The 14,771-nt window shown below is 40.9% G+C and overlaps 1 protein-coding gene across 1 annotated transcript; it reads left to right on the top strand.

Moving 5' to 3' along the window:
* Positions 1 to 34: 34 nt before the first annotated feature.
* Positions 35 to 14,771, top strand: LOC104910316 (DNA-dependent protein kinase catalytic subunit-like). Its single transcript, XM_010708871.3, has 15 exons — positions 35 to 385; positions 800 to 938; positions 1,732 to 1,920; positions 2,396 to 2,620; positions 2,891 to 2,999; positions 3,666 to 3,780; positions 5,599 to 5,788; positions 7,061 to 7,235; positions 7,318 to 7,508; positions 8,798 to 8,978; positions 9,484 to 9,644; positions 10,829 to 11,040; positions 12,162 to 12,249; positions 12,899 to 13,042; positions 14,403 to 14,771. Exons 1-15 carry the CDS (start codon positions 291 to 293, stop codon positions 14,751 to 14,753), a joined length of 2,565 nt encoding a protein of 854 aa, XP_010707173.1. The 5' UTR covers positions 35 to 290; the 3' UTR covers positions 14,754 to 14,771.

The raw sequence follows: 14,771 nt of genomic DNA, 5'->3' as shown, positions 1-14,771 counted from the left end.
AAAAAAAAAAAGCACTCCCTTTGTTGCTCTTTTTTTCCAGAGTTGGGAACTGGTGGAAATTTTACTGCCTCTTTTCAGAGTTCACAAAAGGGATAGATGGCTGGTCTGTGAAAGGTAGCTGTCAGCAACTACACAGTATGTATTAGACCAGGTAGACAACTTGTTTTGTCTTACAGGAGATAAGTTACAAGCACAGAGAGCTGCTGGAGCTGGATTCAGCTATCGTGAGCACGAGCTGCCTTGCAAGCCTACAGCAGCCCGTAGGCATCCTCCTTCTGGAGCACGCCCTGATGGCACTGTCCCCTGCAGAGGAGCCCCCGTCAAAGCGGATGCGCGGCAGGATGGAGCTCCCCCCTGATGTCATCAAGTGGCTTGAGCTTGCAAAGTAAATTATTGCTTGAGATAAGTTACGCCTGGTCAGGTTTGCCTTGTGAAGAACTGCATCTTCGTAGCTCCTGGAATTTCTTTTCAGTCTTTGCCTTTGTTAGAATTCAATATGCTTTTATCTTCTTGTCAGTTAATTACTGTCTTTCTGTTAGAGCAGTTAGACTTAACAGATGTGCAGCCCGGCAATGCTGCCACATTGCTAAAAACAAAAACAGCAAAACATCCTGTCTTGCAATTACAGGAGTTTCCAGTGTTCAGGTATTCCCCTACAAGATTAAGTTTGTCTATTTACATATGTAATGTTATTGCTGATTGAATGTAGGTTTTTTAAATTTTATTTTCAGTATTTTATATTCACATTAATTTACCTCTGCTCAACCGATTAAAAGATTTCCCTTCTCCTTATTGATAGGCTTTACCGGTCTCTGGGAGATTATGATGTCCTTCGTGGTATTTTCAGTGGTAAGATTGGGACTAAGAAAATAACACAGCAAGCATTGCTGGCAGAAGCAAGGAGTGATTATGCTGAAGCAGCTAAATGTTATGACGAGGTAAAATGACAACAAGAATGCTTAGTTTCATAAATCTTTCTCATGGCTTAAAACTAAGAAGCCAAAACTGAACATTTTGAGAACGAGCATATTGTTCAAAATGTCCTTCTGTTTTGTTTGATTGATGGTTAAGTCTGTAATGACGTGGGAACAGATGCCACAAGCAGTCACAATGGAGCAGAAAGCATGCTGCTCTTTAACTGGTTGTTACAAATCTTCGTATCTGTCCTTACCTCATTGCAACCTTCCAGTACCTAAAGGGAGCTTATAAACAGGAGGGGAGTCGACTCTTTGAAAGGCTGCATAACAGCAGGACAGGAGGAGATGGTTTTAAGTTGAAGGAGGGAAGGTTTAGGTTGGATGTCAGAAGGAAGTTCTTTACTATGAGAGTGGTGAGGTGCTGGAACAGGCTGCCCATAGAGGTTGTGGATGCCCCATCCCTGGAGGTGTTCAAGGCCAGGTTGGATGGGGCTCCGGGCAGCCTGGTCTGGTATTAAATATGGGGGTTGGTGGCCCTGCCTGTGGTGGGCAGTTGGAGTTTGATAATCCTTAAGACTTTTCAGAAATGCGGGTTTACTGAAGATGGGTATCTGAAATAAATTTTTATATAAATATTATTTCAATCCTGACTAGCTTCAATTTTCTGCATTTAATATTGCTGTCACATTCTGGTAAATGGATAAATGTTTTTATGAGAGATGATCAACTGTTCTGAAGTTACTTGTGACTTGATCAGAAGCTGACATGATTTAAAACTCTGTGAACCTTCCTCTCCCTTAAATTGATTCCCTAGGCACTGTCCAAAGAAGACTGGGAAGATGGGGACCCAACTGAAGCAGAGAAAGACTTCTGGGAACATGCATCTCTGGAATGCTATGACCACCTCACAGAGTGGAAGTCTCTGGAGTATTGTGCTACTGTTAATATTGACAGTGGTAAACCTCCAGACCTGAGCAAAACATGGAATGATCCATTTTATCAGGTGTTTACAAATTATTTTGATACTGCATTACTATCTCTGCACGGATGTCCTACAGTAATGTGATTATGATTGGAATTCAGTTGTGTAATTTGGGTTAATTTAATTATGGAAGTTAGCAGAGATTCTTACGTGTAAATATTAGAAGCAGTTACTTCTGTTATTTTTAGGATGTTTCATTTTGACCTAGAGTTTATGGCTGATCATACAGTGCCAAGTTTAACTGCCACTGCTGCTGACACTTATGTGTTACTTCTTCTCTTGCACATCTTGAGAGTTAGCAGATCACTGGTTCGAGTACTTCCTGAGCCTATCAGAAAAGGCTGCCTTTGATCTGTTTGCAAATTGACATGTATCTTCAGGGAACTTAAGAAAACAGTTGAAAATATTATCATATATTTTATCTGCCACAGATAAGAAAAAGTTGATCATCTAACATTCGATGCCTAGAAATAAAGCCTACGTTTTCACCTTGCAGGAGACATATCTGCCCTATATAATACGCAGTAAGCTGAAGCTGCTGCTCAGTGGGGAAAATGACCAGACTTTGTTGACTTTCATTGATGAGGCAATGAAGACAGAACAGAAGAAAGCTCTGATAGAAATGCATTACAGCCAAGAGCTTAGTCTCCTTTACATCCTGCAAGATGATTTTGACAGAGCCAAATATTACATTGGCAATGGCATGCAGATCTTCATGCAGGTAAAAATCACTGCTGCTCTTTTTCTGATTTTTCTGTATAAACGTAAGGAACTGTAAAACTTTATGCTATTACTGCTGCTAGATTATATGCTTCTATACTTGTTTAAAGCAGACTCATTGTTAGGTTATAAGTCTATTAAATAACTCACAAAAGATTTGATTGTAGAGCATATTCTATAGTAGCATAAGATGAATAGTTTGCAGAGCATTGAATAGACCATGTTGTAAATTCTGTATATGAAATCTTTTATTGTCTCCTTTGCCTTTCAGAGCTATTCTAGTATTGATACTTTGTTATACCAAAGTCGAATGAGCAAACTGCAGTCTGTACAAGCTTTGACAGAAATACAGGATTTCATCAATTTTATGACCAAAACAAGTAAATATATATTATTAAGTTTATTTTGTTTCCATTGTATTGAATAGTTCTGATTTTATGAACTTGTAATTTGTTTCCACACTCAGAGAACTGAACTGCTGTTTGAGGGGATCATGGGTCTGGAATTACTTCGTACTGTCTTCTTGACAGTAAGAACTATTGTAGTTGTGTGAGATAGGCTATAAGGTAATTCGGTGTTATTTTGCAAAGCTTTATTAGCCTAGCTGTTGTAATAAAAGTTCTTTTTAAATGAGGAAGTAATGAAGGTTTTTGTTGGGGTCACTTCTAGTAGTAAAGCGGTTAGCAGGGATAAAAGATAGATGAAATATGTCATTTATAGCTACTGTGATTGGCATGAAATATTAATTCATGCATATAAATATAATTATATATAAACTTAACAGTTCCACTGTATTCCAGCATACTTCCACATTGAAGGTAGCTAGTGCTGGTGATTTGCAGTGACAGTTTACCTTGATGTTGGTGTTGAATCTGCTGTGCTGCAGCAATAACCAAAAATATCAGCACAAAATGACACATTTAATGCGAATTCAAAAATGCAACTGCACTTTTGGGGTTTGATTCATTACATTTTGTTTGGGTTTAGGGCCTTTTTCATTCTGTTTGAATCTAGATGCTTTTAAAGTATTCCATGTTGATTTCTAGGTAACTTAACTTCACGGGCTAAATCCCTGAAGAGACTTCTCAGAACTTGGACAAGCAGATATCCAGATGCTAAAATGGATCCCATGAACATCTGGGATGATATCATTACAAATCGGTAAGATGAGATTTTTAGTAAGCTTTAATTCTGTGTGTCTGTTGACTTCTGAGAGATGGTTTTTCTAACACCACTTGTTTACATGGAGGGTGTCACAGATCAGTCTATTCCTTTTCTTTTAAGTGATCTTATTGGCTTTGTAACAGTTTGCTTTTTGTGAGACTAACTTGTGGTGAAAAGAAAAAGGAGTTTCAGAAGCAGATGGAGGATAAACAATGTTTTGATAGGGAAACAAGTGTTATTTTAGGCATTTTTTTTGCATCAGCAACTACATACACTGTACAAAAATGCTGACGAGAAGTCAAGCTGTCCCACTTCAGCAGCCCTCGAACACACCTGCATGTAGTTGAGTAGGTTAGCTGTATTCAGATCAATAAACCACCACTCAAAGGGCCCATCCATTATGGATAAAAAATGCTTGCTTACTTCGTGGTCAGTGTCAAAGTTGGGGATTGTGCAAGAGAAGCTGAGCCCTGTCACACTGCATACTTCTGATGTTTATAGGAGAGTTAATGAGCACTGCAGTGATCAGAGCACTAATCCACTGCACAACTGATGCTAGAAAGAACAAAGGTTCTCTAGAGGCTGTTTTGGATTAGCTCCAAAGAAATGAATGTTTTTTCAAATTTGAACGTTTTCTGTTCTCTCTATGGTATTCATCTCCATCCCATTCCAGACTTCCTGTGCAGATTTAGTTTTTCACTTTTTGTGGGGACAGTTTATTTAACAGCTCTTCTGATACCCTCTGGGCACTAATTTACTATCTCCTTGGGCTCAGGAAAGCATGGATATAGAAAGAGCTTATCTTAGTTAAATATTAAAAAGAATATGTGAAGTAGTGTTCTGCTTTATAAAGTCTCAAAACATTTATTTGCACGGTTGTCAGTGTCTTAAACAGTTCTGTGTGTTGACAGGAATAATTTGTCACAAATTAGTTAGAAAAGATGTGCCTTTATTCAATGCCAAAGGCCTGCTTCTCTCTCTAGTAGTGATTGGACAAGAGAGAATGGCCTCAAGTTGCTCCAGAGGAGGTTCAGGTTGGACATTAGGAAACATTTCTCCTCTAACAGAGTGGTCAGGCAGTGGCACAGGCTGCCCAGGGAGGTGGGGGAGTCACCGTTGCTGGAGGTGATTGAGAAACGTGGAGATGTGGTACTAAGAGACATGAGTTATGGCAAAATGGTGGTGGTAGGCAGGTGGTTGAACTGGATTATTTTAGAGTCTTTTCCAACCCTTGTGTTCCTGTAATTTTTCTCTTGCACTGAGTAACAGTCTACATGATGAGAGATGCTATTGAATTAGATTGGATTAATTGTAGAATAAAAAGGAGTTGCACTGGTTTGTGGCAATTCTGTTTTAAGAAGCTGAGTACAGTCGCTACTTTTTTTTTCTGCAGTGCAGATTTTAAAGTGCCTTCTTTACATGCCTCAGCATTGTATATGCTGAATTCCCACTTTGCATGAAACACAGCCTGGCACACTTCTGTCAGGTTGGAACTGAAGTTATGACTAGGTGAACTTGGAGGTGGTTGTAGCTATGCTTAAAAGAACAAACCAAAAAAAGATCCCACTCTATTATGAATGTTTTCTACTACTTAATCTCATTGATTAAAGATCCTGGAATGCTCTCAGGGTCAACCTGTCCCTGGTTGTTACGCTGAGACTCCTTGTGGAGTACATTTATCCTTTACTAAACGTGATTACTATAATTTGCCATTCCTTCTTAGCTTTTTTCCTCTTACTGTTGAAGTTCAATAGTTTTGGGTATATATTCCCTTGCCTGGGTGCCAGAGTGATTTGTGCTCTTGTCATTGTGCAGGTGCTTCTTTCTTGACAAGCTGCAAGAGAAATTTCTCTGTGATCAGGCCAATGATAGTATGGAGGTGGATGAAGAAAGTGGTGTTGGAGACCAAATGGAAGTAGATCAACAGGATGAAGACATTCACTCAATGATTAGAAGCTGCAAATTTAACATGAAACTGAAGATGATAGAAAGTGCCAGGAAACAGGTGCCTACTGTCTGCTAGCTTCCAATTTTGTGAGAAAATATGAACTGAAAACCTCCTAAGTCTACTTGTGTGCGTTTTTGCAAGGGCAGAGCTTGTCTCTGCTTGATCCTGTTGTCCAGGTCATTTTGAAAGCTCAAGAAATTCAGTTCTTTAGAGAGAGAAAACAACAGATAAATGTTAATTAAAAACTTGATGATAATTTGTCATTACTGGAAATGTGCCTGAAGGCCCCTTTGATCCACAGATGGTTTCTGACGCTGAAGTGCAGATAAAGTATCTTCAGTCATTAAGGACAGGATGCTTGTTGCCAAACAATATGCTCTCTTATTTACAAACAATCCCTTCTATACAAGAACACAAACTAAATTCAGATTGAATCAGTATCATTCACTTCAGTCAAGAATAGTAAAACATTCGGGGATTTATTTTCTTCATGGTTTTCATTAATATTGTGATTAGATATTGGGGTTAGCATTTATATAAAAAGCTAAAGCTGATTGACTTAAAAATTTTGTTTTGGATCTGACTTTTACAATTACTTTGGTATTTCAAGCTTGAGACAAGACCAGTAATATTGAAGTCCAAGTCTCCCTGTTCTTTGGAGATCCTGCAAAAATCTACAGTCAGTGTCAGAGTTGATTTTAAGCACTGTAAATGGCCAAATATAACATCAGTGCTCTGCAGGCTGTTCACTCCTGAAGGAAAAAATAAATTTAAAAAAAAACACAAAACAACAAGGTATCATTTAGTGCTACTACAGAAATGTGTCATCCAGTCACAGGCATAATACATAAGCAATGTACTTAATAGTATTATAAACTGAGTTACACTTTCCATATGTGTTTGTGCTGCAGAACAGTTAATGTCTATTTCATTGTGCAGGTAAAATTATTTTAACTTTCTCAGTTTGTCAAACCTCTGTGCTTTCTTCCTTTTCAAATTTCTCCAATAGCACAAATCTGTTTTTTCAAAATGAGACCAATCAAGCAGCTGCCCTCTCTTCACAGAATCATGGAATCTTTAGAGTTGGAGGGGACCTCTGAGGGTCATCTAATCCAACTGACTTGCAATGAACAAGAACTCCACAGCTAGATCAAATTGCCCAGGGACTTATTCAGCTTTGCCTTGAAAGTCTCCAGAGATGGGGCATCAACCACATCTTACCAATAGCTTTGCTTATTTTAATGAAATCCTCCCATCTCTTAATCTGATTGCAGGAAGATTTTCTTTTCAGACGTATTATTTGAAAAATCTGTTTTACTCTGAATGCAGAACAGCTTCTCTGTTGCCAAGAAGCTGCTGAAGGACCTGCGCAGAGAGGCCAGAACGAGGGAGGACTGGCTGGTGAGGTGGAACTGTGCCTACTGCCGCTTCGTGCATAGCTGCAGCCAGAGCCAGAGTTGTCCTGAACGAGTGCTTTCTGTCTTAAAAACCATCTCCCTACTCGGTAACACTCTTTGCTTTGCTTTGTTTATTATACAAAGCTGCTTTGTTGTTAAATCGCTGACTTTGTTTTTGAACTCCAACAGAAGATACCAAGTCAGACTACCTTAACGAGAACATAATGGCCTTCCGAAACCAGAATCTTCTGCTGGGTTCTACGTACCACATCATGGCCAATGCTCTTAGTCAGGATCCCAAATGCTTTGAGCAAATAGAGGAGGAAAAAGCTGGGAAAATATTGGAACTGTCAGGAGAAAGTTCTGAGAGTCCTGAAAAGGTAAAAGGAGGGCAGAGGGGGAAGATTTTTGGTATTTCAGTATAGTATTCCTATGTAGGGAAGGATATGGATAAATACAGAGAATATCAAACCCTGCTATCCTGATATCTGCAGGAATAGTAGCTGTGGAGGTGAGGGCTGTCTGTGGCTGCTGTTCTGGCTGGTTTTTGCTCTCTTGGTGTTCTGCATCACTGCAACAATCTCAATTGGGTGGGAGAATGTTCTTGCGTTTCTCCATTCCTGTATTTTGTTTGGAGGAGAAAGACGTACTGAGTGCACCCACATGACAATGGTAAGAGAAACTTGAGAACACAAAACTCAGAAGAGCACTTCTATTTCCGCTGGGCATTTCTGAGCTGCTTCTTCTTGTCAGACTATCTTATCTCATAAAGAGATCTTTATAATACTGATAACAATACTGTTATGCTTACTTTATCTGAATAGTTCTAGTGATAAAGGGAAGAGGGTTTTCATTTTGAAGCAGAACATATGCCAGACATCTTTGCATCTGTTAGAGAAGTGCACATTTGAAGATCACAGTAGTGGACTGTGCTGCATCTCAAGTCATATTGTGCTCTGGCAAAGACCTTTTGTCTGTCAAATTGTGCTGAGTAAGAATTTAAAGTACCATGGCCGACTTCTGTTAATTCCTAAAGTCACCATACGGAGTCTTAGATATGAACCATATCAGTATAAAACAGCAAAAATCAACTCTTCATTTGTGGCTTTAATGGTAGTTGAAGAAAAGTGGATAAAGACAAGGCTCCTTTGAGGTAGATTCTCATTTCTCACATTTGTAGAAGCTCAAGCAGAAGCTTAAACTTCATTTGCTAGATAATTATTAAAAGCATTCTTTGTGAGGAAATCTGAAAGATGTGTGTAAAAGCTTTCTTTTGTGTCAGATGAATCAGATTGGGATATCAGGTATTTCTACTAAAGATGAGACTAAGGAGCGTAGCCTTATTTCATATTAGCAGGAAGCAGTGCTCTGACCCTGGTAGTGTCCCTCTCTCCACCTGAAGAGCAAGCTGTTTAATTTCAGATATGGCATTTTTCAGTTGTTCTTACTTTTTCTCCACCCATTTTATGTATCATTTAATAGCTGCAGTGCCTGAGGTTGTTAAGCTTGCCAGCAGCATGAGGATGTGTGCATTTGATTTAAAACAATCATTTGTAAAGAATCTTGTAAAATGCTTCATTACATGAGCTGTGTTAGGAAAGTATGCTCAATGTGATATATATATGATACACATATTTATGTATTTTTTTCCTTTATGGTTAAATTTCAGATATTAGCAGGTCTGAACAAGAGAGCTTTTCAGTATTTCAGCAGTGCTGCAAGGAAGTCTGAAGAGGAAGTGCAGTCCCTCTCCATGGAACACATTGATGTGAAGGGAGTTATCGATGCATATATGACTTTGGTTGGTTTCTGTGACCAACATCTGCGTAAGGAAGAAGAAGGCTCACTTGGTTAGTTGGGATTTGCCCTGAGCACGTGAGATGGATTTATCTCTGGGTTGTGATACCCAGGAGGAGATCTCTCTGAGCAATGCAGGTTGGGTTTAAATGGAACACTTTGTCCTCCAGTCCAACAGTATTGATAGTCCTATTGTTTGTTCTTTTTTCCCCACTACAACTGCAAGCTTTGGTGCTAGTGAATCACTTGTAATCTCCCTCTGGTGAGATAAGCATATCCAGCAGATGCTTCCCTTGTTCCTTCTCAGACCACACCACCAGTTCTGTATTAAAGTAGGCTGGTTACCAGAGGTGTTGCAGCTTCCCCATAAAGTTAATCCTTACCATCCCCAAGTTGGTGGTATGCACAGCTCAAACAGATGAGAAGGAGAACAAAGTAAAAATACAAGATGCACTGGAAGAAAAAATGCTGAATATTGGAGAAGAATGTTCCAGCTGATCAAAGCCATGAAACAAGTGATGGTGTTTCTGATAACTTTTGTCTACTGTCTCTTGGCAGAAATTAACGCTGCAGATCTGCAGCTATTCCCAGCTATTGTGGTGGAGCAAATGATAAAAGCTTTAAAACTGAACTCCAGAGAAGCCAGGCTAAGGTTTCCTCGACTGCTACAAATAATTGAAAGATATCCAGCAGAGACTTTGGGTCTGGTGACACGAGAGGTAAGTTTTGCTTCCATTCTTCTGGCAACCAGTGTTGCTGTAAACGGAATTTAAAATGTGGGAGGTGGGGGTTGGATGGACAGAGAGATTATGCTGGTGAATTTTGCTGCAAGTGAACCAGATAAAATTTATCTTTGTTCCTTGTTCTTCTGTGGCTTGTTGAGTATAATAATATGGTCACGAGCTTTTAAAAGTTGAATTTTTGTCATTGTACTGATTCCAAATATTAGTTTGAGAGCTGCTGGAAAAAAGTGACTTTTTTTTTTTCCTGAACCATCTGAGTGGGCTGATAAAGCTGGATTGGATTAAGAGAGTTGTGTCTGTCAGCTTTCCCCTATGTGCAGGAAACCACCAGCTTCTCCACTTGTTTTCCACTTCTGTCATCTCTTTCTGTCCTGCTTCATTGCAGAGCTTTACTGCAGCTTCATCTCATTTGTATTTCCCACTTCCTCCCTTATATTTCCTGTTCCTTTATTGCAGCTGGATGCCAGGATGTCACATACCTTCCCTTCTGTGTCATGGCACAGATAAGCTGAGCTCTCTTTGGCTCATGCCTGCTCCTGTCTTGGCTTGCCTGTGTTTTCAAGCCTGTTTCATCATGCTAGTGCTCAGAGTGCTTCCTCTGCCCTGTCAGAGGGAGAACTTAAGGTGTGAGAGAGACAGAAATATGGCATACTTACCTCTAGAGACCAAAAACAGAGCAAACACGGCTGAAGTGGACACGGTGTGGCCACAGCGGAACTGTGGTGGTAAACCAGAACCTGACTCCTGCCCCAGCCAATAAACCTCACCCACAAGAGAAGTTCTCTGGGTGTTTTTGTCCTCACCTCTCTTTCAGTGCAATCAATCCTGGCAATCCATTAAACTTAAACTCCATTAGAAAGGTCGGAAGCAATGAGGCGGGAAGAGGAGTCAGAGTCCATCCTGTTGTCATCACAAGCAAAGAGAATGTAGTATTCATTTCAAAAGTGATATGAGCCTTTGCAATGGGACACCTATGTAGTAGTAGCAGTAGTTGTAGTAATGAAGCTCTGCTTCAGTGGGAGATGTTTTGTGAAGGTAGTTGATGTTCTCTGTTTTTTGTGTGTTTGTCTGTCAAGCTGGGACACGGAGCAGTTTTGGTTGTTTGCTCTGTTTGGTATCCATAATGATGACCAGCATTGAAAGCAGTGTCTGTTTTGCAGCTTTCTTCAGTTCCCTGCTGGCAGTTCATCGGTTGGATTAGCCAGATGATGGCACTCCTTGACAAGGATGAAGCAGTGGCTGTGCAGCACACTGTTGAAGAGATCGCAGATACCTACCCCCAGGCAATCATCTACCCGTTCATGATCAGCAGCGAGAGTTTCTGCTTCAAAGATACTGCAGCAGGCTGTAAGAACAAGGAGTTCGTAGCAAGGTGAATCTGTGATCAGCAGCTCTTTGGTGTATTTTGGATTCAGGTGTGGATGGGTTTGTTTTAAAGAAACCGTTTTCTTCAGGAAGCATGAGAGAAGCATTAGGGGGCAGTCCCACACACACTGTGCTTGGATTCAAAGGCACAGGGTAAATCAATGCATGAACTCACTCAGATTAGACACGCTCAGGTAGGCAACCTGATTACTTACAGCAGTATTGAGTATATGGAGTCCCCAGACTGTGAGAAGTTAGAAGATTGCAGAGAAGGAACTCCTTTCTCCTGGGAGCTCTGTGTTAGTCGAAAGTTTCTTCTTCCTTTCCCTGCTCTGCTGAGGCTGAAGGGAAACCTGGTGCATGATTACATTCCTGCTGCGGTAGACTTCACAGCAGTGACAGCCAAAACCCATCAGGGATGGAGACGGGGCTGGCTTGGACACTTTGAGTCTTTCTAACACTAGGAGAGAGAGCAGGGATGTTTGAATAGAATAAAGGCTCCCGCCAGATTTCAGAGATTGACAATGAAATGGATGAACATCTCCTGGGTAACAGCAGCTTTCCATTGGTTTCTTCTCTGCTTGCTCAGTGCACAGTATGAGCCTTCAAGCCCTACCTTACCCACCTTGCCATGCAATAAAACCTAAATTAATTCCCAGGCAAAAGTCAGCTTATATCACACAGTGCTGTAGAACAGCTACAACAATTTTAGGTGTTCCTTTGCATTTTCTCAAATTTCTGATGCATTTGCTGAAAATCTTAGTGTAAAACTAGAAGGGAAAGGCTTGTGCTTCACAAACTTTATTGTCCTTGAATAATAGTCATGACAGGTCTTGTTAAATGCCAGTTTCTGTTGTAAGTGCGCTAACCACTACCCCACCAAGTGGCAGTTTTTCATAGCAGGGCACTTAATTACCAAGAAATTAGTAGCAGCACAGTGAGGACAGCCAATAATTAACACTTATACAGCCCAGGAGAATTCTGAGTTGTCCTCAGTTGTGCCCACTCCACCCCCCCAAATAGCATTACTCAATTCTTGGATGTAGCAGCTGCCGTGTATCATGGCTTATTGGCAGGTTAGGTGATGGTAGTTTCTGCTGAGTTGTGATGCGGTTCTTTCTTTTAAAGCATCAGGAACAAGTTGGACAGAGGAGGAGTAGTTCAAGATTTTATTCACTCCCTGGAACAGCTTTCTAATCCTGTAATGCTTTTTAAGGTAAAGTGTATTACTATTTTCCCCTCTTTCTTCCCTATGCTGTGCTTAGGAAAGAAAGTGCAGGGTGGAGATGCTACAGCTGCAGGAAGTGGTTCTCCCTGTAAGACTGGCACTGATGCTAGGGTGCTCTATGGGCTTTTCCTCATGCTGCTTCCCATTCCTTCTGCCAGCTGACTGCTTTGCAGTCATCCTCCTCAGCTTTCTCTTTCTGGGGTCTTTGCACTGCCCCACAGTCAGTCCTGCTTCGTTGTTCCCAAACTGTTATGTTTTAAGAGTTAGTGTTTATGGACATCACAGTTTCTGTCTGCTGGGGTCCTTGTGCACTTTGCCTGCTCACTGCTGAGTGCCCCTGCCTGCATTGTGAACCTGCTGTCAAGAACTCTCTTGTTTAGTGTTTGATCTGACTGCTGGCCCCATGGGGGCTTTCTTAGTTTGTACTAGACACTGCGGTAGTAAACATCATTGTTAGAAAGTAGAGACATTTTTCTCAAGAAACAGAAGGAGAGGAGAATGTTTGCACAGACTTTTGCTTATCTGACGTTCAAAAGACACATTAATTGACTGTTAGTACATGCAGTAACCCAAATGCAATCTGAACCAATTACCAACAAGTTTTTGTCAGTACTCATTTGATTCCTTCTGCTTTCAGGACTGGGTTGAGGATGTCAGAAATGAACTGGTAAAAGCTCAGAGGAATAAAATTAAACTTAGGGAAATGTATGAAAGAATGTACAAGAATTTGGGAGATGCGAAGGCTCCTGGCCTTGGATGGCTGAGGAAACAGTTTGTTCAGGTACGTGTGGTGACGGAATAGCATTGGCACTGTGTGCTTCTGTAGAAGGCGCTAGCAAGTCAAAGGAGAGGAGCCAGATCACAGCTTCCACATGTGCAGCAGGACTAGATGAAGCAAGAGATGGAGTCTAGGACTTCAGGATTTCATTGTTGGGAGCTATGGAGCTGTTATGGCTCAACTTTCCCTCATGACCGCCCCGCAGGCTCTTTGGCCCTGCTGCCTGCCCTGGGTACTCAGCCGGGGCTTCTCTGTGATCATGAGCGGAGATGTGGCCTCGTGTTTCGCCTGCTACCAGATTTGGTACTGATAAGAAGCTAAGAGGGTAGGTTATTCAGAGAATTTACAACTATGAAGAATTACAGAAAGGATTTTGCAAAATGAATTGAGGTCTAGAATAGTGAATGTTGGTATAAAAAAAAAAAGAGCAAGCTCTTGATTTGTGATAGTTCTGCAAAACATCAGCTGTGAAGAGTCGAGAGCCAGCAGGAAAGCTTAATGAGTGCAAGTCGTAAGACAAACTATTGATTTATCCATTCATATAGCAGCCTTATCAGACCCACAACTTCATAGAATCATAGAATCCTTAGATTTGGAAGGGATCTTTAAAGATCGTCTAGTCCAACTCCTGCAATGAACAGGATAACTGGCCATTGCCCTGCTTTTGACCCTTACGCTTTTCTCATCTGAAAGAACTCCACCATTAGCATCAGAAGTCCTTGATTAAACAGCCACAGTTAAGAAATCACATCTATGAATGGCTCACTGAGGGAATCTGTGAGTAATTGTATTTTGGGAGCCAGGAGATAAGACCACAGGTCTTGTAGCTTCAGGTGTGCTTTGAAAACAAGAGGGAATGGGAGGTACTGTCCCAGATCCTGCTGAGAGTGAAAATATTCTGAGTCAGTTCAGTAGTCTCTTGGACTAGGTAGGAGTTGGACTTGATGATCCTGTGGGCCTCTTCCAACTCTGGATATTCTGTGATTCTGTAAGTGTAACCAGCAGCATGATTGATATGCTGACCCAGAATCCAGCTGCAGCTGGAAGAGGTAAGGAGGGGTAGGCTTCTGGTTTAGACATAGCAAAAAGGTTTGTGGTCCAATTCTGTGGAGCTCTGGTATCATTGGGGTTGGGAAATGTCAATGTTTCTGTTGCTAGCAGCTGGTGGGGTCTATGAAACAGGCATTGTAAGGGTTCTGACAGGATAGAAATTGATGGAGGAAAAGAATTGGATGAGGAGAAAGATGGAAATGTTTCAGGAGGACAGATGAAACTGTGTCTGGATGGCAAGGTACTGTTGTAGTGTTCCTGGGGAGTTCCAAGCACTGTCCTAACAGGATTCATGTCTGTGAATGAACCTCAGGCTTTTGGGAAGGATTTTGACAGTCATTTTGGAAAAGGTGGTTCAAAGCTGTTGGATATGAAGGCCAGTGATTTTAATGAGATCACAACATCTCTTCTCACAAAAATGAACAAAACCCATAAAGAACCTGCAAACCTGAAAGAGTGTTCACCATGGATGAGTGAATTCAGAGCTGAGTTCTTGAGGAATGAGCTGGAGGTCCCTGGTAAGTTCCCTTTCAGTGGTGATGTTGGAAATGTCTCATACAAAAAAGCTGTTGCTTCTGAGCTCTGCTGCTTATGTTGGCTATGTGGCCCTTCATTCTCACCTTACATAGAAGTAGTCTTAAATAACTGTTATTCAATGTCTTAAATCTGTTCTTCTGATAAA

The sequence above is a fragment of the Meleagris gallopavo genome, chromosome 3 (genome assembly GCF_000146605.3).
Source record: "Meleagris gallopavo isolate NT-WF06-2002-E0010 breed Aviagen turkey brand Nicholas breeding stock chromosome 3, Turkey_5.1, whole genome shotgun sequence".
NCBI lineage: Eukaryota > Metazoa > Chordata > Aves > Galliformes > Phasianidae > Meleagris > Meleagris gallopavo.
Note: the sequence above shows the minus strand (reverse complement) of the source record. Positions and strands in the feature narration are given on the sequence as shown.

Coding starts and splice junctions, on each gene's coding strand:
- LOC104910316 (XM_010708871.3), top strand. CDS start 291: ATGGCACTGTCCCCTGCAGAGGAGCCCCCGTCAAAGCGGATGCGCGGC. Junction 7,236..7,317: donor AAAAACCATCTCCCTACTCG/GTAACACTCTTT, acceptor GAACTCCAACAG/AAGATACCAAGTCAGACTAC. Junction 7,509..8,797: donor GTTCTGAGAGTCCTGAAAAG/GTAAAAGGAGGG, acceptor GTTAAATTTCAG/ATATTAGCAGGTCTGAACAA.